This window comes from Mastomys coucha, unplaced genomic scaffold, assembly GCF_008632895.1.
Source record: "Mastomys coucha isolate ucsf_1 unplaced genomic scaffold, UCSF_Mcou_1 pScaffold1, whole genome shotgun sequence".
Lineage (NCBI taxonomy): Eukaryota > Metazoa > Chordata > Mammalia > Rodentia > Muridae > Mastomys > Mastomys coucha.
The window spans coordinates 27,839,397-27,864,958 of NW_022196891.1; the positions used below are offsets into that span (position 1 = coordinate 27,839,397).

Below are 25,562 nucleotides of genomic sequence, written 5' to 3' on the forward strand. Positions count from 1 at the left end.
GAAAATAAAATCAAATGCAACTAAGGTCCAGGGGTTTGTCTATTATAAAATGAAATTAAAAACAAAAACACCAGAAAACATCACTATCTTGTCCCTGGGATTTAACAGTAACTGCTGGATAATAAAGGGCTCAGAAACTATGAAGAATAAGTCTTCTAGTTTCCTATGATGTGATCTGTCAAAGCTGGAATCTCAGTGCGTGCAGATAGTTAAAATTAATCAATAGCTATATGTTTAAGTTTGGATAACTGCTGAAGAAAGCTGGTTACATAAATAATTTCTAGAGCACAGAGGGAAAAAATCAGAAAAATAAAAACAGTGGCACACACCTGGAATCCTGGCATCTAAGAGGCAAAGGCACAGGAACCTTTAAGTCATCTTGGGCTACACAGCAAGTTCAAGGCCAACCTAGGGTGATACCCTGAGACCCTGTCTGATGGAAAGAAGAAGGGAGGTAGAAGAGATTAAAAAAAAAAAGATTAGACTGGAAAAAATAAAGGATCAGAAAGATGTCAATACCAAAACAAAATATAAAAACAGAAACATGAAGATTCTGTTTCAGAAGATGGAAAATTTTATGTTCTATTCTCATTTTAAATAAAAACCATGCTCAGACATGCCCGCAGAATTTCAAAAGATTACTTCTAACAAAGATAAATTGGAGAATCAAAAGAAGCTAGTTCTGCAAGAAGGGAGCTAAAATCAAGAGAGCTGCCTCTCTCTGGACAACAAGCTGAGCAAGAAGTGTAACAGCGGCAAGCCTGGCTTGATAATAGCATCCAAATGTACGAGTGTGGCATCCATAGGCCATGATTCCTTGCCCAGGAACTGGTTCTGCAGCTTACCCACAGGACTGCTCTTCCCATGCACACAAGGCAGCCGAGCACAATGGCATGGAGAAATGACACAGGGGATACTGACTGCTCAGGCTTGAGTCTCAATTCTCCTGTCAGCCACATGCACAACCTTGAAGCAACTGCCTAACCCCTCTGCCTATGCTCATCTAACACAGATGACAAAAGGAATACTCACCACAAAGGTCTGTTGTGTTGATTAAATGGGCTACACATAAATAAATATATAGCAGTGTCCCTGGACATGGCTAGCATTCATTTAGTCCTAATTATAATTATTATTTTTATTACTGTTGTGAACTTTACAATAAAAAAAAACTGGTGCTGAGTTGGCTTGTACACCATTAGTACTTTTTTACAAACCACTGTCTGCTCACTGGTAAGCTGTATTAATAACCCTCTCCTTTTCTCAGAATATAAGAGGTACAGAGATGGTAAATGACCACATGAGTAAGTATCCATTGATATTTAAACTACTTGATAAATGGATAAACTGTCACCCAATCTTCCTATGATAGCAATATATACATACATATATGTATATATATATATATATGTGTGTATGTGTATTATATTTCTATAACTATCTTATATATCTTTTATTTCATGGGTGAAAAAGTTATTTCAAAATTGAGGGTTTAGATTGTGAATGTCTTATGGGATGTCAAGATATTATCAATACCAGTGGGTTAACTAGATATTTCCTATTATAATTCAACATGACATAATTGATACAACATACACTACACATTTTAAGTATGGTAGACATGATGGCACAGCCTATAATTAAAACAGTTGTGAGGCCAAGGCAGGAAGATCTCGAGTTCGAGATCAGCCTGGGCTTCAGAGACTCTGTCTCTCTCTTGCTCTCTCTCATTCTTTCTCTCTCTCTGTCTCTCTGTCTCTCTGTCTCTCTCTCTCTCTCTCTCTCTCTCTCTCCTTCCCTCCTCCTCTCTCTTCTTCCTTCTCTCACTCTCTCTCTCTCGCTCTCTCTCTTCTTTTTCCCTTTCCTTCCCTTTCTCCTTCTCTCCCCCTCTTACTATACTGCTGCTGCTGCTGCTGCTATTACTACTACTAACAACAACAGTAATAATAAATACAAAATTTCACTTAGGCTTTTAGAACAAACTTCTAACCTACAGGCATAGCTAAACAATAGTAAATTTTACAGGCTAACTCTTCATCAAATTAATGTCACTGAAAGAGACCAGCAATAGGGATTTTTTCCTAACTTCCTATAATGTACATACACTGTAAGACTTGAAGGTCATTCATAGGGCTAAAGGGAAAAGAATACAAAAAAAAAAAAAAAAAGGAAAAAAGAAAGGAAGGAAGGAAGACAGGGAAGAAAAGATAATGGAGAAATTAAAGGACTGAGAGGAGAGAGCAAGCAGCAGGCTCTGGTTTGAACTCATTGCCTGAAAGCACAGCTTATGATCAGGTGCAACACCTGAAATTTAGGGTGGCCGTATGTTGTGGTGAAGATGGTATGGGAGTTCATTCAAATTTCAATGTCACTTCTTCCTGGTCTTACAAGAAGTTATCAATGAGAATTTTAACTTGCCAGATATACATTGGGAAGAAAAAAAATCCAATATAATGTTCATAGCAGTATTACTAATAATAGTTTCAAAGTGCCGTCAGTAGCAGAACAGTCAACCCTGTAAACCCCAGTCTCAGGACCTGCTCAGTTCCAAGCAAGCTGAGCCAGCTGTCCATCCAAGGGACTGCCCACAGCAGGAGAGACACCGGAAACAGAATTTGAAGCTGCCACGTTAAAGGGCCTGGATAAACATCTGTGCTTGCTATAGAAACCCAAGAAAGGCCACACATTAAATATACAGACTGGCCAAGGACTAAGAATAAAAGCAAAATATATCTACCACAGGAAACACAAAGTCAAGTCCCCACAGGTTCAAAGTAATCAATTGGTTAATTTAACTGCCTTTTAGAACAAAGTTTAACACTTTAAAGAAGACAAGCACCTCTATTACACCTTTGGATAGTGACCAGGAGACAAAAGAAAAAAAAGAAAAAAGAAAAAAAAAAGAAAGCATATAGCATTTGTTGAAAGAATAGTTGAAGATTTCATTTACTTAAAAGTTGAAGAGGCAAATGCTTTTGTTTTGTCAGAAGCAGGCCTTTCACGAGTTACTGACTAGAAAGAACAAAAGGTGTCTGTAAAAATTCACTGACCTGTAGGCTTTAAAATATGTAGACTTTTAAAGTACTTACTACTTCATAAAAGACAAAAGGATTATAGCAAACATCCATTTACTATACTGAGTGGTACTGAATGAAAAATAGTTAGTACTAATCCTCACCATCTTACACAAAGTTTGTGCAGTTCTAAGTGAGATGAAATGCCTTTAACAACCCCAGCGGCAAATCTTCCTGGGAAACTGGGTTCTTGAGCTAGTTTCTAGTATGTAACATGTTTACAGTATTAACTAATATATTTAATGACTGCTTGGTTTTCTAATTTAGGGCAACTTACAAGGTTGCTCTTAGACACTTGTTTTTCTCGTATCTACACCTCATACCCTCTTTTTGTGTATCTTCAAATTCTCTTATTCTTTTAGTTTCTAAAAATTGATGTACCACTATACCTTGGAATATTTTATATCTAGCACTGTGGACTCCTTTGGGAAGAGCAGCTAGATAGCAAGGAGCTAAGACACCAAAAAGGCAACATACAAGAAAACCTAAGCAAAAGCCTGCAGTTACCTAAGTCCAAAATAATATGGGACCACCCAGAGAGCCACCTCTAGGGACAGCACAGATGCTGCTCAGTGTCACAGAAACCAAAGCTAAAACACCACGAACAACACTAGCTAGCTTCAGTCTCCCCTGTGTGCTGGCTTTGGTGGCAAACCTGACCCCTTTATCAGCAGACAAACCCTTGAAGTATCTGGCAGCCTTCCATTCCCTACTCAGATAATCTTGGCTTCACATCCTATTTGTTTCTCCAAAGACAATCTCTTCATCAGAAACAAGAGAATAAAGTTCAAGTGATCACAACAAATTCTTTATTGTTTCCTACCATGAGGACAAACTAGAATTGAAACAGCTGTCTATGAAGCATCATAAAGTGCTGTCAGTCCCCACGTCATAGTGAGTAAGAAATTCAGTCACTTACAGATACTGACTTCAGTGGAGGACAGGTGAGGGAGAGCGGTGGACAGGGGGATGAAATCACTCATCTAGTCTTCTAGAGACATCTCCATGTTAAAAGCCTTTCTCAAAGAGGCAGAATACAGAGTGATAACCTTTAGGAAAGCATTCTTTTCCCATTCAATCAATAGCATAGTCATACCTTAGTATCTTCAGGAAATGGTTTATAGAACTCCTGAGGATACCATAATCCAATGATGCTAAAGTCTCTCATGAAGCAGCACAGTATTTATATACAAGCTACCTGCATAGTTTATACTGTGAATCCTTTCCAGAGGATTTATATCACCTACACAATGCCAACACTGGGTGAACAGTTGTTACATGATTTAGGAAAATGACAAGAAGAAAATCTTACTTGTGGACAATACACATGCTCACTTTCCCCAAATACTTTTAGTCTACAACTGAAAATGTGGATTCAGAAGGCCAGCTATACCTGCTAGAGACACTGATCAACACATGTACAAGTATGTGTCAGTTTTTCTATTGTTTATTATGACAATAACACTATAGAACATGCCCACAGCATAGCCACCTTCTCTCAGCATACATGGGAAACCATGTTACCATCCAAAGAGTAACATGTGCCATTTTTTAACTTTAAATCTCTTTTACTCCCAACCCTATTTCTTTGGTGTGCTAGTTATAGTTAATTTTTATGTCAGCTTAATGAAAGCTAGTCAGAGAGGGGGGAACTTCAAGAGAAAATGCCTCCAACTGGAGTGGCCTATAGACAAGCCTGTGGGATATTTTCTTAATTTGTTTTTTAATATGGAATGGTATAGCTCACTGTAGGTGGTGCCACCCCTAGGCAGGTGGCCCTGGATTGTATATGAAACCAGGCTGAGTAAGGCACAAGGAACACAAGCCAGTAAGTAAGGAGCACTCTTTCATGGCCCCTGTATTATGTATCTATGTTCCTGCCTCCAGGTTCCTGCTCTGACTTCCCTGGCTGATGGGACTACAAACTGTAAAAGGAAATAAACACTTCCTATGCAGCCACATTTTGGTCATGGTGTTTTTGTTGTTGTTGTTGTTGTTGTTGTTGTTGTTTGTTTTGTTTTGTTTTGTTTTTATCACAGCAACTGAAAACTAAGCCACAATACTTGATGTCAATAAAAATCTGACCAGTCATAGTAATTCTCTTGTGAATAGATTTCTGTGCCAGCAGGGTTACATTATGGCTCTCAAGAAGAATCTGTATCTTTGAACTTTCTAGCAACTGGCCCTACCTCACGACCTTTTCCCATATTCTAAACCAGTGGCACAGCATTTTCTCTTTGTGACTGTCACATGGCCTTCTTCTGGAGAGAAGTCTGTATAGTCTCCTTCTCATCAGGACACCTTCTGACTACATTTAGCATCTACCTGGACACTCAAGCATACATCTTCATTTTAAGATCCTTAGCTTAATCATATCGGGAGCTGATATGAATACTCAGGTACAGGACTGATGCAAACATATTAAAAGGAAAAATATCAGTCAGAATCAAGACCAAATTCTCAGCATAAAGGAAATTTATTTTCCCCAGAAAAACAGAGGGCAGGGAATAAGAAATAAACAGGAGAAAGAGGATGAAGAAGTTGGGGTGGGGTGAGAATAAGGGAAGAGGAGTGCTTATCCCTGGGGGATAAAGGACTGCCTCTGGATAGAGAGGAGACAGATGTGGTACGTTGGAAATGACAGTTTATAAAGGGACAAGGGGGAAATCCCTGTTTGTTAGGCTGAGGTATTTAATTTTAATTGGGCATGTTAATTGGGTGAGCCAAAGGGGGCTTTTGATGCTGGACTTCATTCAATCCTTTGACAGCTGGACTTTGGTAGTAAGCCTAGGGAGGAAGAAGTGGCCAAATAGATAGAACTCGGTGGCTAGCCTTAGCAATATTAATCTAATAGTTTTAGGAAGGGCAGGAATCAGGGGGAAGGGAAAGGACTGCCAGAGCCATGCTGGCGCTGGCCAGAGTGCCTTCACATATGCTTTTAGTTCTCTTTGGTAAATGAGTGGAAATATCTGGAACTGCCATAGGAAGATGGTGAGTATATAATATCTGAGAAGCTATCAAACTATTTTCCATGATATTTATCATTTCACACTCTTACAAGCAACATGAGATGTCTACACATCATCAACAACTCTTGGTATTGTCAATTGTTTTCATTTTAAGCACTTTAGGGACTTGATAGCATATGTCCTAATTACTCTAATGAGCATATCCCTGGTGATGGATGACACAGAACATCTTTTCATGTGCTGATTGGTCACTTAGATATCTTTATTAGAAAACTCTTTATAGGATGTTTTGCCCATTAAAAAAAAATTAGGTAGTGTGTCTTAATTACTGAGTTGTAGGTTTTTAAATTCTGCATTCTGATACAAGTCTTTGTCAGATACACTGCTGATTTCATGTGCCCCTCAAAGTTCATGGGCTTAATCCTCAATGTAGCTGGTTAGGTTAATGGATCAATGTCTTTATTATGGGAATGGGTTAGTTATTTCAGGAGTGAGTTTCTGATAAAAGGATGACAATAAATCACCTTCTCCCTCTCTCTCCTCCATCATCCATGCCATGCTTTCACCTATAAGGAGGAGGCCCTTGCCAGAGGCAAGCCCCATGTGAACTCTGTCTCCACAACTGTCGAGAAATAAACCTCTATTCTGAAGAAATTATTCAATCTCAGCTATTGTTTTATAGCATTGTAACATTTTCTTCTAGTCTGTTTTCATTTTCATTTTTGTCAAAATATCTTTTCACAATGTCCACGACTTGATGAAGTCTGACTTATTTTTTTCTATTATACTATACACTTTTTAATATTCTAAGATATCATTGTCAATTCAAGGTCACAAAGATTTTTCTTAAAATTCCCCAAATAACTTCTATGCACAGGCAATGTTGAGAACTACTAGTCTGTGGGGAATGTGACCTAGCTTTCTTAATTTAAACTGAGTTTCTGCCAGAGGAAAAATAGAGCACCGAAACTAAATTAGAAGTACAGTTAACTGGAACCACAAGGATACAATCAGGGGCTGTAGGACTGCCTGAACCCACCAGCTCCAAAGCCTAAGTGAGAGTATCCGCCAAGGGCTACAATACATGATTGAAAAACGTAGAGCCAGGGGTGCTTTCAGTGCCATCCGCATGGGAGGAGGAGGAAGCCAATAGGAATGTCCTCTCCTAGGTGGGAAACAGCATACCCAAATGTATTATAGTTTAACTGATAAAATGGGAAAAATTATTCCTCTTCCATGTGGGGGTGAGAGTCGCCATTTTTGAAGACACCACATTAAATAAATGAAGGTGGCAGTAATAATATTTATCCAAACTGCTTCCAACAGGGGTCAGACAGATTGAGCTGTCATTAAATGAAGGAGCTGTCAGGAACACCGAATGGACTCAAGTTTCCCTAGAACCCTGGACAAAGTGGGTCTGTTTTTTAGCAGTAGACAGAAGGCTACTTTCCAGATGTTATATTTAGCTTAAAGGAATCTCCAACACAGCTTCATGCAAAATATATAATATGTCCCAGTAGGCATAACCACAAAGCAGAGGGCCAGCAGGGAGTATCCCGTAAGAGGGTTCAGTAGCATAGCATAGAGGGGCCAATTGTGTAGTCAAACTGACAACCCCAAACTAGTTGAATTAGCTATGAGCCAGATTTTTGGCCGTACCTCACATCTAATGAGTCTTGTTTCCCTTCTTGCTAACAATTCTGTACCCGGAGAGAAAAAACATGTTTCCCCTTCCACTACAACTCTGAGCTGCTTGCCCACACCAGGATAGAGACACAATAGAGTTAATGTTTTCAGGAGGTTTGTGTGCAAAAGAGAATGTTAGTCCAACTCTCTAGGTGGCTTTTAGATTCAATGGCAGAGAACAAGGCCTCCTCCTTGCAGGCTGCCTGAAACCTCCTGAGAGAGCTTATGGACAAGAGCACCGGCTTCTAGACCCAGATGGCAGGAATGGATACCAGCCCTCTAGGGCTTGCTTCGCTTAATATCTTTGAGCTATAAAAGAGATAATAAGAGTAACCACAGATACATAGTAAGGATCAAAGGTGATGGTGTATGTGGGAAAATGATTAGCGCAATACTCGGCACATGTGGATTAAAAGGACTGGCTTTTCTTATATCCTTTGTCATTAACTTTCATAGACTTACACTAAACACAGGCATCCACAGTAAAATCAGGAATAAAAGGACCTTTTCTGAAGCCCATGTCTTAGAAGAAACTGACTTTCTCTTTGCTACTAGATCCAAATTTACTGGTAAAACAAAAGATGCTATCTTTGCTAGGACTCCAGTTTGCTATCCCTTGGTTACTGGACACTTTAAGGGCCTTTGAAATGATTCCTCGACAAACTTTCTACTGTGCAAATCACAGTAGCCCTAGACCCAACTTATCTTTGCCAATCTCTGGAACTAAAATTTACCTTTCAAAATGTAACTGAGGTTACCCAACAAGCAGAAGAAACCTCTGGCATAGGACAGAAGGTACCCTGGAGCTCTACAATCTACACGGACTTTTGTGGGGATTTGTTGGTTTGTCTTCTAACTTCAAAGAACTGAAGCATATAAAGAAGTCTAGATCTCAAAGTTAATAGTGGACCCAGCATGAGAAAGGTCACCTGGAAAGGTCCCCATTCAGATACCACAAAGCTTCACATGGAAAAGATGCCCAGAGCCATTCCTTTGGTCTCTTATCTAATTACTAATTTTTTTTGGATGTTTTTTGCTTGTATGTTTTGTTTTCATGACATGGTTTCTCTGTGCATCTCTGGCTGTTCTGGAACTCACTCTGTAGACCAGGCTGGCCTCGAACTCAGAAATCTGCCTGTCTCTGCCTCCCAAGTGCTGGGATTACTATATCTTTATCAGCAGGATTCTAATTCTTTAGGTGCAATATACTCTAAACAAGATACTGGAAAACTGGGCTTTAGAGAAACACTGAATTGTTGAATGTAACAATCTTATTCATATCTCTAACTAATAATATATTGAAACCAAGTAACCATGATCAAGAAACAGTCTTATGATCTGCGCTTATACAATATTATAATATACTTAAAGACAGTGAGAGAAATCATACCCAGAAGTTCATACTACTGTATGATTCTACTCAAAGTATGAATCCAAGCCCAACCAAAGTTTGCTGTTAGAAATCAGGGATGTGGCTGTCCTTAGGGCTTCAGAATTTGGAAAAGGAAGATGGGACTTTTGGAGTAATGAGATGTTTGGATTCCTGACCACAGAACTGGTTACATAGGTGTATCCCATTTGTGAAAATGAATTTAATTACAAACTTATTGTATGTTTGTTTTTCTTCTACAAAGTATCGTAAACAATCCTGAGAGTAAATTCTTCCTTCTATCATCAGTATAGAAACACGGCTTATAGAGGTTAACCCAGAGGCCCTGGCTAGCAATGCCATTGAGGGAAGGATTTTTCCTTGTAGAGGTGACATGCCCCAGGACTCTGGTGAGACAGAGATGAGCACTTGAGAAGCCAGGACAAGTGGCTTTGGTATCTGGCTATTGCTACCACAGACTTCTCTGAGATGTGGAGGCTACAAATCTCTCAGCTTATTCCTCTCTGTGGTAATGTAATGAGAAATGTTCTTCATAGTCTTGGACATTTGAGTACTTGGTCCTCAGCTAGTGGTACTATTTGGGATGTTTAGGTGCTGTGGCCTCGCTGGAGGAAGTAGTCAGGGGTAGGCTTTGAGTAAAGCCTCACTCTAGGTCCAGTTCACTCTCTGTGTTTCACACTTGCATTGGGATATGAGCTCTCAGCTTCCTGCTGCTGCCACCAGGCCTGATGCTAAATGCTACGCTTCTCCTCCATGATGGACTCTTACTGCTCTAGAACCATATGATCCAATAAGCCCTTCTCTCTTTAAAGTGCCTTTTGTTATATTATTTTATCATAGCAGCAGAAAAGAAACTAATACACTCTAAAGCTAGAAGAAAAGGAAGCTGAGAGACTCTGAAATTGAGTTAGGTAAAAACTTCTCATGGAAATATTGTTCTCAAATGGACAGAGAAAACGAAGGAGGAAACAACCAGTCTAACCTTTTGCAGGGCTAAGATAAGCAGGTGTTAAGGTCACAAAAAGCAAAAGTGATCACAGCCTGAAATAGGTTATTTCAATCATAGAAATATGTATTACATTCGATATCACTAAACATGTATTACTGTATGATACACAGAAATTAGATTAACAGTAAGCCAGAACAGATGCTGGAAGCCATGAAGAAGACAGAAATAGCCCCCAACCCAAACCAAACAGAGGAAGCTCCCATTTCAGCACAGCAGGGTCACAACAGACTACAGTGAGCATTAGGGGCAGTCGCCCTTTCCTCTTCAGATGTTGTACCTCAATACCCTGCCTCTCAACACAGAGAATGCTCCTTCATAGGAGCAGTTAAGTGCACAGTATAGTACTCAGTCCTTTGTTCATGCCAGCCAGTGAAAATGGAAGAAATTCAGAATTAATTTCTAGTGTAGTCAAATCTGAAACATTTTCCGATGTTAAGAACTAGGATACTGGGGGCTGGTGAGATGGCTCAGTGGTTAAGAGCACCGACTGCTCTTCCAGGGGTCATGAGTTCAAATCCCAGCAACCACATGGTGGCTCATAACCATCCTTAATGAGACCTGATGCCCTCTCCTGGTGTGTCTGAGGACAGCTACAGTATACTTACATATAATAATAAATAAATATTAAAAAAAAAAAGAACTAGGATACTGATTAAGAACTATAGCTACAGCAACTACAATTCTGATTATTAGACTTTTTACTCAGTTAACCTCTAATTTGAATTCTAAATATGCTATTTAAAGTCAGTGAATACATATATATTCTTTATATAAATATATAGATATATACATTTATACACATACATTCACTTTCTGTGAATTTCTGTGACATTCACTTTCTAGAAATTCAATGGAGAATATCAAAGACTGAAGTCAGACCATGGTGTGTGTGTGTGTGTGTATATATATATGTATATATATATATATACATATATATATATATATACACACATATGGTAGTTTGAATAAGACTGGCCTCCACAAACTCACAGATTTGAATGCTTGGCCTTTAGTGAGTGGTAGTACTTGAAAGGGATTAGGAGGTGTGTTCTTGTAGAAGTAGGAGTCAGTCCCAGTCTCTGTCTTTGTCTCTCTGTCTCTCTCTCTCTGTCTGTCTCGGTCTCTGTCTCTCTGGATTAAGATGTAGACTTCAACTATTTCTCCAGCATCATTTCTACCAGTGTGCCATCATGGTAAAAACAGACTAAACCTCTGAAACTGTAAGCCAGCCCCAATAAAATGCAGTCATGGAGTCTCCTTACAGTGACAGAACACTGACTAAGGCAGCTTCTATGTACAGTAGTCAGGGACTCTGCACCAGTTATAACCAAGCCTCATGACTCCAGAGAGCTCAAGAAAAAGGGGTTTCTGGATTTCCAGAGGGCTAGTTTCAGCACTAACAGGAAAAGGGGTATTTGACAAAAATGTCTTAAGATTATGACAACTATGTGCAGGTATGCTTTGGTGTAATTGCTCAATCTACATGCAACAAATTGATATAACAAACAAACTTCAGAAAGCAGTGAGGTGTCCGTACTAAGAGTAACCAAATCCATGAGTCCAAGTTGGCTAAGACAGAACTTGGAAAGAAAGCTAAGTTCAAAATATAAACATAGAGGAATTACTAAGTGAACTAGAAGTGAACAAGATACAACACTAAAGAGCTCCGAGTTCCAAGAGGTTTCAAAGCACACAAGAAGCCGCCAGAACAGCAACAATACATAAAGCTGACAGATAATGCTGCTGGTCCATGGACTCGTGGCTGTGTCTTCCCAGGAAAGTCAATTCAGCTTAGGAGGGTTAAAAAGTTTGCCACTTCAATTATCATTTTTTTAAGACTACGTGGGTTAGAATGGTCAATGGAAAACCTGTTAAGTGAGTCAAGAAAATACCCATTCTTTTATTACAAAATCATGTCAAGAGCCAAGAGCCTTTGTGATTAGGAACATCTATCCATATACCTTTTTAAAGAGTCTTCCTGAGTCCTCGCTGACTTGAACAAATCGAGGAATTATATTATTCAGGTAGATGTCACTCAGGGTGGTATGATCTCTGCTCTCCCGCTTCACCTGGTTTAAGAGGAGGTTCCAGCAGTTGACTGGAGAGAGAACATTCTGGTCCTTCCTATAGAGAAATCAAAAAAAAAAAAAAAATTAGTGTTAGCAAGCAGGCAGAGCTGGCAGCTGCCTATGTCACCAAAACCACAGGAACCAAAGCAGGAGCAGAAACAAGGGCATCTTCCCTAACCCCGCTGCTGCAATGGTTTAAATGTGACACACCCCCAGCCCCAGGCACCTGCATTGCTGCACTCTTTGTACCCCAGCTACTATTTTGGGAGGTTGGGTTTAGCAGGAGGAACTGGGTCACTGTGGGGATGAGCCTTAGGGTCTACAGGCCATTATTCTTTGTACCCTCTCTCTGAGATGAGAGCCAACAGCAACTTCATGCACCCACAACCAAGGAGCCCATGCATGCATCCCCTGGCATGATGAGCTCTACTGTAACCATGAGTCAAAGAGATATTTCCTGTCTGTTGTTTCTTGTCATTGTTTGACCCATGGCAATGTAGTAAAAAAAGTGACTAGCACACCTACACCACTACATTTTTTTAAAAATTATTTTTGAAAAACTCTAGAATAAGGTAAAAAAAAGAACAAGAAGAGAAAAAGGAAACATGGGAGAGGAAGACAGGAACATTTCCGAACACTTGGTAAAAAGCTTCAAATATGCTCTTAGTTAAACTCCAGCATTTCTTTCTTTCTTTTTCTTTCTTCCTTCCTTTCCCCACCCCTCTCTCTCTGTCTCTCTCTTTCTTTCTTTTTTAATAAAGGATCCACAATTACCACCATTTTCCTGATTAGAAAACAAACTCTGCTCCTGGTAAAGAGCAAGCGGAGGTCAGAGAGCCACAGTTGTACACTGTCTGAGTAGGATGCATCGGAGTGTTTCTCCACAGTCTAAGTGTTAGAGCTTGGGTCACCTGGCTTATCATTAGGGTTAGAGACAAGGTTAAAGATCTTATCTACAGGAGGGGCTGGAGAGAGGATGGCTCAGTGGTTAAGAGACCTGCTGCTTTTGTAGAGGACCTGGGTTCAGTTCCCAGAACCCACATCAGATAGTTCACAACCACTTGTAATGCCAGTTCCAGGGGATCTGACCCTCTCCCTCACATCCACTGGCACTTGTACTCATGTACACAAACCCATATACGTGTGCATATACATAACTAAAAATAAATTTAAAAAATAATTTATCAGAGATAAAAATCACTGGAGTACTACAACCCAAAACCTCTAAAAGTTTGCCCACTGTGGGAGTCCACAAGACAACTAACTATGAAGTTATCTGCCATGAAAAGTTCACAGAAGACTAGTTCCACGGAACACATATAAAGGATTTTTTTTTTTTGACATCACCGGCTGAACCATTATCTTGTGTCCCATTATTATTAAGAAAGCAATCTTATTTGAATATATGCATTCCTAATATTCATGCTTTGGTAGGGTCATAAATTCTAATCTTATGTGTTCATTTCAAATGAAAACAATGCGACTCCCAAAGCATATCAGTTATCTGCTCAGTTTGCAGATAGCTATAGATACTGAAGTTGAGTTTCTTTAAGGAGAGAGAAAAAAAGGGGGGCCCATTATGGCACCACTTAAGAGATGCTATCTATGTGCTTGACTTGCTTTTCAATGTACTTTACATTGCTGTTTAATTTATAGCTCACAACTTGTCAAGAGGTGATCTGCAAGCTGAGGAGAAGCAAAGCAAAAGGCAATGTAAGAGCTGCTTCTGTCTAAGTGAAGGCTGCAAAGTGGCAACGGTGGCACGGGATGAGCCTGAAGCAGCCCAAGGTGCACATGGCCACGGAAAGGAGTCAAACCTGTGAACTCATGCCTGTTTTCTTCTTGCCCTTCTTCACTCACACTCTTGGCACAAAACTAGTGAGTTGACAAGAGCACTAACTCCACTCAGAACTGGAGGCTGCCAAGCAACCTGAAACTCAGAACTCCACTCAGAGGTGTTTAAATTCTGCAAGAAAAGTGACTAACAGGTATCATCACTGCAGCTCGCTGAGCTTCACTTCAGAACACTCCTGACCAGCAAACCACACACTTACCTAACCAGATCTAAGGAGCTGCTTCAAATCGGGAACCCCGAGTCCAAACAGAAACTGTTCTAAGCCTGGCCCCGCCCCTCCCATCGTATTTTTACCAATGTGAAGTACTAAGCACTAACCGTAATGACCATTAACTTTCTAGGGAAGTAAAAAGACTTCTGTGGAGATTTAAAATTATACTAGCTAAGGGGGGAAAGATATATATAGTTAATCTATTCTCTTTAAAACGTTTAGCATGGGATTGAGGTGTAAATAGAAAACAATCCTAAATTCATAATAGTAACAAGCTTTGAGTACATGTATTCAATGATCTCCTATCTTTTTAATTCAAGGAAACATTCAAAGTGATCCCCAGATCATTTTTGGTGAACAGTATTCTGAAAAACATACAAAATTTTAAAAAGTACTACTTAATAATTTATTTATTTTTATTTTATGTGCATTGGTAGTTTGCCTGCATGCATATCTATGTGAGGTGTCAGAACTCCTGAAACTGGAGTTACAGACAGTTGTGAGCTGTCATGTGGATGTTGGGAATTGAACCTGGGTCCTCTGGAAGAGTAGCCAGTGCTCTTAACTGCTAAGTCATCTCTTCCACCCCCTAAAAAGTACTACTTAAAGAGGTCTGGCAAGATTGGCTCAGTAGGTAAAAGCACTTGCCATGTAAGCCTAATGACCACAGTTCAATCCCTGGATCCCACAGTGTAAGGAAAGAACTGACTCCCGGAAGTTGTCCTCTGACTTCCAATGTGTGCTGTGACATGCATATACAATGATACATGTTTAAAAGATGCAGTATTAAAACTCTAACATATTTTTTTCAGGCCATTTCTCTTGGCAGAATATCCATGTCCTCAGTAAATACAGACCATACCAGGCAATTACACATAGTTTTTAAAGGGGAAGGTCTTATGAGACTCAATTTTACAATTGGTTTCTATCTGCTTCTTATGAGAGTATACAGATGGGCTGGTGGTCTATGTTGGGTTCACAGTAGACCATGTGTTGCTAGGGAATCAACACTTGAATCTTGCCATTTCATTATCCAATTGCTACAATGCTTATTATAAATATTAGGATTCACATAATCAATATTTGTAATGGGAATATTCTCTAGGTGATATTAATGGTTTAATTTTAAAACAAAAATATTATTCTTTTGCAAACCCCAAATCAATTTGAAAATATACCAGGAGTACCATTACTCATGTATGAATTAAAAAAATTTGGAGGGGTGGCAACAGCTTCTGTGGATTGAGCCAGGGTCTTGCACATTCTGGGCAAGTGCAAGTACTATTGCTGAGCTCTATCTATATCCTGCAGGACTTCATTAATAGTGAGGAATCCAAACTAAACACAGAAATAATGGTGATGATGAAACTACAGAAAACTACAACTTTTATTCATAATTCTGGTATGAATATTCTTAGTTCATAAACAAAGCCTCATTTTTCATAATGACTGATTCTAATAAACTCTAAAACTCTGAAGTTTAAAAGTATTGTTCTCTCTCTTACTCTTTCTCACCCTCTCTCTCACCTTTACGAATTCCACATACAAAGTACAAGTGTTTCTTTTAAAAGCATGGTCTATGACCCAGGCATGGTGGCTATAATCCCAACACTCAGGAAGGAGAGGTATAAGATCAAGAATCTGAAGTTAGCCTGGGCTGACCGGAGGGGCATGAGCAGGACCCTACCTCAGAAGACAACAGCAGAGACAAACCAGTAGCAACAGCTACTTTGTTTCTTCTAGGAGTTGCTAGTCTCTTAATACTACTATAGTTTTTCACACAGTATTAGACCCTCTGAATCTATATTATTTCTCAGACATTAGCCTCTTACAAATAGATGCTTTCTTTCTTTAAAGGCAATGCTGGGGCAAGGAAGATGAAGAGAATGTGGGAAGAAGGAAAAATAGGCATACTATACAGGCAATTTTCCTAGCCACTGAAAACAAAGCTGTACTACCCTTCTGGTTAGAAATAAGCAAGCCAGTGAGCCGTGCTTTCCTAGGGGAGACGCAAGGCTCTGCGGACGACTTCCTGCTCTAGTAACTCTGCAGGCCTGTTTGATTTGGAGCCAATGAAACTGGGAGAACTTCATTAGGTTAGGAGATCAAAATTTGTCTATAGATGTTTTCCATCTAACATTTGTTAGTATAATGTCTTCGCTTTCCTTGTCCCTTCTCCCCAACTCCAAGTCTCAGGCTGTATTTTCCCTGACCATTTAAAGGGTCTGTGTCTCTTAGGAATGTGCTGGAACATAGCCACGAACCTCCTTAAACTCATGCCTAAAAAGCAAACAAAATATTCAGAAGTGTTTTCCTTACTTAAAAAAAATTCAGGAGGAAGACCAAGAAAATACCACACTGTGTTGCAGAAGAGATGACTTCAGTCAAAAGAAAGGAAACCCAAAGCCGGGCAGTGGTGGTGCACGCCTTTAATCCCAGCACTTGGGAGGCAGAGGCAGGCGGATTTCTGAGTTCGAGGCCAGCCTGGTCTACAGAGTGAGTTCCAGGACAGCCAGAGCTACACAGAAAAACCCTGTCTCGAAAAACCAAAAAAGGGGATAAAAAAAAAGGAAACCCAGAGAGCCATAGGCCTGCATACAACTGCAACCGAGACAGTCCCCACAAAGGCACTGGGCAAAGTAAATCTGCACAACTGAATTGCTAACATTCACTTGAAGACGGGAGCCCAGCTTTTCTCCCTCAGTAGAGGTTACACCTACATATGTTCAACCACTTCTGAACAGATGACTAAAAAGATTTCTAAGATGGCCAAGATAAAAAGCAGCCCCACAATCATAAAAATCTCTTCATTATATACTATCTTCCCCCGCCTCATATTTCCTCTGGTTGTTTCAATAAGTTCACATATAAAAACACTTATCCCACCAATTTCCTACCAGCTCATCTTCAAAATGGACAGTGCCCATCTAGCTCCTGAAACACCTTCAATAGATCACTGCTAAGATCCCAGAAGCTCCTCCAGGATGGGATGGCGGTTAATTAACAACAGCCACTTTAATGGCCCTGCAGAAGGAGAGCTTGGGGTTTGGATGGCTAGAGCTTCTGCACTGCTATACTGAGGTTTCCTTCTGGGTCTACAGTCTATTATTTGTCCTTTCTCAGGGCTGTTGTTGTAGATCAGCTGAAATGATGGATGCAAGAGAACTTTAGCAACACAAAACACTATGAAAATGAGAGAAATATTAGTATTTTCATTTCTAAACAAATGAGGACTTAGTTTTCATCCATTTCCAACATGTTCCTCAAAAGGCACCGGGTCACAGCCAAGAGTGCAGCTTGCTAAAAGTGCACAACCCTTAGCAAATCACAGTTGGATAAGACATCGACAGGCAATTAACCAAGCAGCTGCATGTCTCTGGGAAGACATGAGAGAAATATGAAAGGAAAGCAGACTTCAGTATTCCACTGTCCCTTCCCAAAGAGACAAGGTAGAACAATAGTCCTGTGTTCCTCAGTGGGAACTGTGTGCCGAGGCTGACAAGAAAGAATTCAAAAGGAGCCCAGAATCTCAGGAGCACCAGCAACTTCCAAAGCCTCCGCCCCAGAGCGAATCCCTATCAGACCTGCCAATTTCTAAAAAGCTGGCAATTGTCAATGCACCTAAGAACACAATTTCTCACTTTGAGATAACAGTTCTGCGATGATAGACAAAACTCTGAATGATTTAAATTCATCATTCAATATACGTCATTAAGTCTCCAATAGGAAAATGAGCAGGTATGTGCGTGATAAAGGGGCTCGTGTGGTGATGGTTTGACAGCAAACGAATGACAAGAGAGAAGCTGAATTCAAAGAAATAAAATAAATAAAAAATGCAAACCCAAATTCCCTCTTGGCACCTTGATTAAAATGAAATGAACTGAAGCAGCCAAAAAGATTATTTTATTCAGATGAGTGTTATTAGCCTTTCTGGCTTATTTTCTTTATTATGCATTTTGCTGATGCTGACAGAAACAGACGAGCTCATAGAGAAAAAGCTGTAGCGGATTTGTGGTCTGACAGTGCCGTGCATAAAATCAGACCCTTGCTGACCCAGATAAGCCAGAGGATGGATTGGATTTGCTAGGGAAGCTGTTAAAAGGAGGGGAGAATTTAAAAATTAAATCGCCAAGGCAGAAACTGACTTAAAAAGATTTCGCCTGGAATGGTGGCTGCTGGCTGTGTGACAGTAGTACAGTGGCAGCCTGGAGGTACCTTCCAAAGATAGGCAGGCAGGCCGACAGGGGTGGGCACACTTCTCTGGATTTTATCACAGCTGTGGCTTCAGCTTTGCCAACAATGAGATCAGAGTACCAGAGCTTAGAGACAGGAACAGAGAGGTACCCAAAGCAAAACCAATATACACTAAGAGTGAAGAAATAAGCTTTCAAAATGTCAAGTTAGGGCCATATGCTTGCCTAGACAGACGATTAGAAAGGATTCAAGAAGCCGTGTATGTGCCTTACTCAAAACAGTCTAACTGTCCCTTCTATTCAGGTTTGGGGAAAGAGCTATTGTGAATGGGATTTTTTTAGTCCCATGGAGCTCAGCTCTTACTTTCGAAAGAGGCATACCCAAGAGCTGAGAGCTTTAGAAATTTACCTTTTTCTTTCTTTTTTCTTTCTCCTTCTTTCTCTTAAACTGTTCAAGGTGGTGAAACCCACACCTTGTTTATCCTGATCTCACTGTCTGTGTGTAAACAGATATAGACAGGGGGCTTCTTGGTCATGATGTTGTGCAGGAATAGAAACCCTGACTAAGACACCCCCTGAGAAAGCCTCATGTGACTGAATTAGAAGGTCTGCTAATCACAGCCTTCTTTATAGCTTCTGTAGACCTGGGGCCTTCCCCTTCTTCACTCCACTCTCCTTGGATACTATACGTATTCTCTTAATACTGGAGAACATACAATATGATCTAAATTTCTAAGTCATCCATAGAAAGTCATTTGAACATTAGACAGACCCATCTCAAGGCACACTGAAATATACAGGAATCAATACTAGGCATAGTTTATGCCTATAATCCCAGAATTTGGGAGGAGGAGGCAGGAGGATTGCTGCAAGTTCCAGGCTAACTAGACCTATACAATGATACTGTGCCTCCAAAAAAAAAAAAAAAAAAAAAAAAAGCAGTGATCATATCAAAAGGCTTGAAGTACAAATACTCAACAGAAGTAAAATGAAGGAAGAGAAATACACAGCAAAGATATGAGCAATAACCAAATAACACAAAATCATATGGCTTCTCAGATAAAAAAGCTTATAACTATCACTATTACATTTTCAGTTCGATCCATGTGTTCTATAGAAAGAACTGTGAACAATTCTACAATCAAACCTTCAGTTTTTCCTTCTCTACTTAATTAAGATGTCACCAGAAGTCCTGTAAATAATGACAACAATATAGAGAAAACCACAGATGTGTTAGCATATTTTTAAAATAAATAAAACCTTGAAAGATGACTGAGCCATACTGTCTGGCTCACTCTTGGTGATTTAGGCTAGGGAACTAAATACCTATGTGTGCCAAAATAGAATGGCAGGATTCTGAAATGCACACATTATTTCAAAGCATCAAATGCTCCCTTTAGGAGCAGGCATCTCGCAGGCACCAGGCACAAGTGCAGAAATTTGATCTATAGCCAGCAAGTGACTGATTGCCAGCCAGAGGAGATGCGCAGCATGCTGAGCAGTAACAGCCTGTTGGTAAGAAAGGGCACCCACAGGACCCCTCCCTCTCCTGATGTATGTCCTTGGGATAGGGAGTCCTTACTCTATGGCTCACGGTAACAATGAGAAAAACAGTTTGAAACCAAAACTAAGTAGAACAAAGCCATGCGCAGTCCTCAGAGCAGCTTCATATGTCATTATTACTTCCCATGTGCTGTTGTCTCATGTTTATTCTCTGAGTAGCAGCCGAGTGGCTGAATTTGTATCCTCTTTGGCTTGTGCACTCCAAATCAGGCATATTATTAACCAGGTTACTACTTTATTAGTGAAACTTTAAAGGGCTGGGCAGTATAAGGATGCCCTAGTCAGTTTCCAGGTTAGTGGGTCAAATTTTGAGTTCAGTTCCTTATGGAATTTGGATGAATAATGACTATCCCAGTGAGAAAGTACTCGGTCTAAAGCACCCTAAGACCCAGATTCAGCTCTTCTACTTGATAGTCAGGTAATCTTAGTAAATGACAAATCTACTATGGCCTTCATATTTTCTTTTCTTGTTTAAAAGTATAAATGAAAACAACAGACCCAGTGCCTAACTCATCTGACTCCTGTTAAGATGAAATCAAACAAGCTGATGTCCAATAAAAAGCTTTACTCACAGGAGGTATTCTCCAGCCATGAATCAGTATCATCAATACTTACTACTTTAACAACTGTTATTGCTACCTGGCAGCCCACTCAATGAATCTATGCTCTCACAACATGGCTTCAGTGAAGTTGTAATTTTCCTAAAGACAAACACATTTTAAACTTCTCATATCTTCTCTTAAGTACTACAATGAATTTGTACATTTAGACTATGTCAGTGCACTAAATAAGAATATGTCTTATCATCTGGTTCTAGGGAAATTCCAAGCTTAGTAAATCCGTTGCACCCAACCTTGTCCAGACTTGAAAGGGGAAAAGTTTGAAGTGTAAAGAGGAAAGCCAGAGGGTACAAAAAAATAGAATCATGCAATTTCAGAAATAGAAGGGACTTTCAAGATGGTGAAGAATCTAAACCAAACCCATCATTTTCCATGGGAGGAAAATGATACTCAGGGATCTTGAGGTCACACAAATAGTGGTGGAACAAGACAAGAGCCCAGGTCTCTTGACTGGCAGCCATTTTCTATTTCATTGTGGTAGCAGCTACATTTCAATCAGAAAGCCTTAGTGTCCTCAAAGACCGAGTGCTGAAAGAGTTAATGGACAATGCTCAGCTGCCCAGATCATGGAGCTATTCTGAGACAACACATAACAGGAATACCAAGGGTCCATGAACCCAGAGGGAGCAAAGCTGCTGGTGACTAGCGGCGCCAGGAAACATGTTGACACACTGCATGTGGTTCCACATGAAAGGCAAGTGAAGAGAAAACAGTTTTGAATCCCACCCATTCTAATTTGGGACTGGCTCTGGGCACCTACTGGAGGGTTGTGCCATACCCGGCCACTCTGTAAAAGGTCCTTTCAGTTCCTTCGTTCTCACTCTGTGGCTTCAGTTAAAATGTTTTCTGCTATATAAGAACCATAACAGACATTTTAAAAAGAGAACTGTCAGGTCTTAGTAAGTAAGATTGGCAGGCACTGGAGATGATCAGGGTCACTCTGAAATGGGAGATTCTCCATCGGGATTTGAATCCTGTTATCTACCATTTCCAAGCTAGTATGTGAACTGAATCTTTAGACAGCCAGGCTCCTAAATTCCTATGAGAGCCTTTTCTCTAAGTGACCCCAAATCACCTTGCAACAGAATCACCTGGAGTGCTTGCTTAAACTGTGAGCTGGAGTAGTGCCCAGCAATCTTCCTTTTTTACATAAGCAGTCCAGGTAATTCTGCACACTGCAAAAACACTTTAGAACTAATGTTCTTAGAGAAATATTTTTCAATCTATGTGATACAAGTCACTAATGTAGCTGAAATAATAGATTTAAAACTAGTATTCTGTTTCCCAACCTCTAAAACTCAGAAAACAGTAGAGCAGAATAACAGAACATAGTAGAAAATGTCCTGGGGTCATCAAGATGGCTAGTGCTTAAGAGTGAGTACTGCTCTTGAAGAGGACCCAAGTTTGGATCACAGTAGCCTTGTCAGGCAGCTTGCAACCACCTACAACTCTAGCTCTAGGGCATCCAAGTTCCCTTTTTGGCTTCCATGGGTACTATATTCATGTGCACATACCCACACACAGACACATTAACTCAATAATAAATATTTTTTAAAAAGAAAATATCACAGTCTATATATTGTATATAGCAAAATTTATCTTTGTTTTTGAAAGTGTGGTCCTCAGCTAATAATACAAATGTACATTGCCTTACATTTTTCTGTTCTTTTTGTTTTGTTTTGTTTTGTTAGTTGTTTTAATTAGGTTCTTACTATGTAGCCCAGGCTAGCTTAGAATTCATGTTCCCCTGCCTCAGTTTCTCCAGTATATGATTACAGTTGTACATAACCATGGCTGGCACATATGTATATTCTTATGAGTAGACCTGTGTATTCCAGCTTAAAATAAAATTAAGTTAAGCCAATGTTCCTAAGTTCTAGGAGATAATCAGATATCCCAGGTCCTTTGAAGAATCTAAAAAATTTTCCTCAATGTATTTTCTTCCAAAAAATGGAGTGAAGGAGAAAGGAGGATGGAAAAAAAAAGGAACTGAGGGAAGGGGCACTGAGAAGGTGACTCACTGGATAGGAAGGGCCCTAAGATCAGATCCCAGCACACACATAAAGCTAGGCATGGAGATGCGCATCTACAACCTCAACAGTGGGAAAGAGAGAGGCAAGAGGGTCCTGGAAGTGTGTTTAGCCAGCTAGTCTAGCCAAAAAATCAAGTTCTAGGTTCACAGAGAGATCTTGCCTTTAACAAACAAACAAACAGACAAATCAGGTAGCAAGTGATAGAGAAAAACGCGTAACATTGATCTTTAGGCTTCACACCCCATATATAGAGGTGACCATCCCACCAACACCACACACACACACACACACACACACACACACACACACACACACACACACACAAAGGAATCAGGAGGAGAGAGAAAAATTAAGGACAAATCCCCTAACTTGCACATGAGCACAGAATCCCCTGAGCTTCTCTGCTCATTCCCTAAGAACCTCTTTTCAGGACAATCCCTACAGGTATTTAGTGTTCTGGTCACAGCAGACATCCCAAGTTGACCACATTTTGCTCTGTCTTCTTCCTGATGCTCTACAGCTGACAACCACTGCCTTTATTGCGCATCTGTATGATAAACAGCTCCACTATGTTGATTTCTTCTTATATTTACAGTGACTAGAAATGCTGAGTTAGACAATCTTCTAAAGAACATGGGAAGAAAGTGGTTGGCAATTTCCTAGAAGAAAGATTTTGAAAATAATGATGTGGGCACAATGTTACTTGTTTCCTAAGTGACACCTTGTTATCTATAGGAAGTCTCTACACACACACTTGGCAAGGCAGGCATGCAGCGGGAGACTCCCTTCTACATCCCTATGGAGAGAATCAATAGGAGAGCACTTTAGTTCTTCAGTGGGCGACTTCTTGACCACTGAGAGCTGAGCCTCATCTCCTATATGACCAAAAGGACATTAAAAAACAAAAACAAAACAAACAAACAAGCAAACAAAAAGCCCTAAATAAAAGATTAAAAAACAGCAAAATTAGAAAAATGTCAGAATCTCCAGCTTGGTTGTCAATAGTGTGACACTATTGACATAATAGTTTAAATCCATTAACATAGGGTGAAAGCTCTGGGAGCTAGCCTTTGCTAAGAGAGGCATACAAAGGAAAAATGGAAAGCAGTAAAGATTATGAGGGAGGAGGTAGGGGAATAGAAGAATGGAAGAGGAAGTGCCACTGAAAACTAAAACCCCAAACTATTCTACAATGTCCTGATGCTTTTTAGTAATTTGTTTTCAGGCTGTAGAAACCAGCACAGCCTCTGGAGCTTTGAGTCCATCTGTTTTTGAACTTAGGCTGCAGAAGATTCAGAACAGCTGGAAACAGCAGCACTGACCAGGTTACAGCTATCTGGAGGGAAAAGAAAGAAAAGGAGTGTGTGGGAGGTAGAGGGATGAGGGTTAAGTAAGGCATAGGAAGGAGAGCCCAGAAGCCATCCTCAGAGAGGAAGATAGCCAGGTCAGAATTAGCCTAAGAGTTGTTAGAGAAGGCACTACGTCTCAGTGAAGAAAGCTAACAAGGAAGAGTAAGGGGCATCAGAACAGGGAGTGGCAGGGAGTCCATGGAAAGGTGCCTAGGCCAGATCAAGACTGCAAAAGGTCCTACAAAAGCCTGTGACAGGGGCCGATGGTAAACGGTCTACACAAGCACAGCACAGGCCTGAGATTAAAAGCTGAATTCTGGCTCTGGTTCCCCGCCTGTGTAAGAAGTGACTGCCGAGAATGGGAGGGAGAATAGAAGCAGGGTCATCCTAAAAGACACCGGCAAGGGTTCACATCCATAGAGTAGCTTGTCCCAGAGTCACAGCTGGCTCAGAAATAGGAGGACACGTCCACAGACAGTCCTTGGACACACTCGTCATCTGCCTTATGACACCATCACTGACTTATGCTAACGTCCTGATATCACCTATGGATGGATGGATGGATGAACATGTCTCTTGCTTTTCCTTAAGCTTCTTTGCTTTTCTTCTTTCTTTTTCTTTTTTGTTTTTGAAACAGGGTTTTTCTGTATAGCTCTAGCTGTCATGAAACTCACTCTGTAGACCAGGTTTGCCTCAAAATCAGAGATCTGCCTGCCCTGGCCTCCAAGTGCTGGAATTAAAGGCATGTGCCACCATGCCAGCACTTCCCTTAAGCTTTTTCATTTCTCATCAAGAGAAAGATTTGGGCCTTTAATCCCAGCACTTGGGAGGCAGAGGCAGGTGGATTTCTGAGTTCGAGGCCAGCCTGGTCTACAGAGTGAGCTCCAGGACAGCCAGGGCTATACAGAGAAACCCTGTCTCGAAAAACCAAAAAAAAAAAAAAAAAAAAAAAAAAAAAAAAAAAAAAAAAGAGAAAGATTTGGAAGTGAGAATGTTTATCACACTCTCAACCTGGAGAAGAAAAATTAAATGTAAACAAAACTGTATTTCAAATAAATAATCTAGCCACAGTGAAAGTCTGAGCTTTAAAGGAGAAAGTACCAAGTAACAACTTTTGGAACATAATGCTTTGGCTGGAGACAAACCTTGACTTCTCTAAGCCACTAGCACCTGGGTCAGTGTTTTTCAGAGGTTTGAGTTAACAATTTTGAAACTACATTCTGTTCAGTCCAGGAGTAAATAACTAATATGTTATGGATAATAGAACCAGATTCCTCACTGCTCAGAAAAAAAAAAAAACCTACAAATATGCAGAGTGGAGACATTTAAATAGAACATGTGACAGTAAAACAGACCTGACGATTAATTCGAACTCACAGGCTTTAATATAGATGTGGGTTAATGATGACTGAGCTTAAAATTTTTTTACTTCATAATGGTGTTGAAGCAATAAACATTCGGTAGAAACTATATTTAAATTTTGAATGTTAATCTCTTCCTGGTTAGGTATATGGTTAGGTATATGGTTAGGTGATTCTGGT

At 40.1% G+C, this 25,562-nt stretch overlaps 1 protein-coding gene across 12 annotated transcripts in view; it reads right to left on the reverse strand.

The window, feature by feature from the left end:
* The window catches only part of Srgap2 (SLIT-ROBO Rho GTPase activating protein 2), a 232,036-nt gene that overhangs the window by 102,130 nt on the left and 104,344 nt on the right, over window positions 1–25,562 (reverse strand). For all 12 annotated transcript variants that reach the window (XM_031381747.1, XM_031381730.1, XM_031381757.1 and 9 more), the window contains exon 4: window positions 12,090–12,252. In XM_031381747.1, coding sequence (XP_031237607.1) covers window positions 12,090–12,252 — 163 coding nt within the window. The remainder of the gene's footprint in view (window positions 1–12,089; window positions 12,253–25,562) is intronic.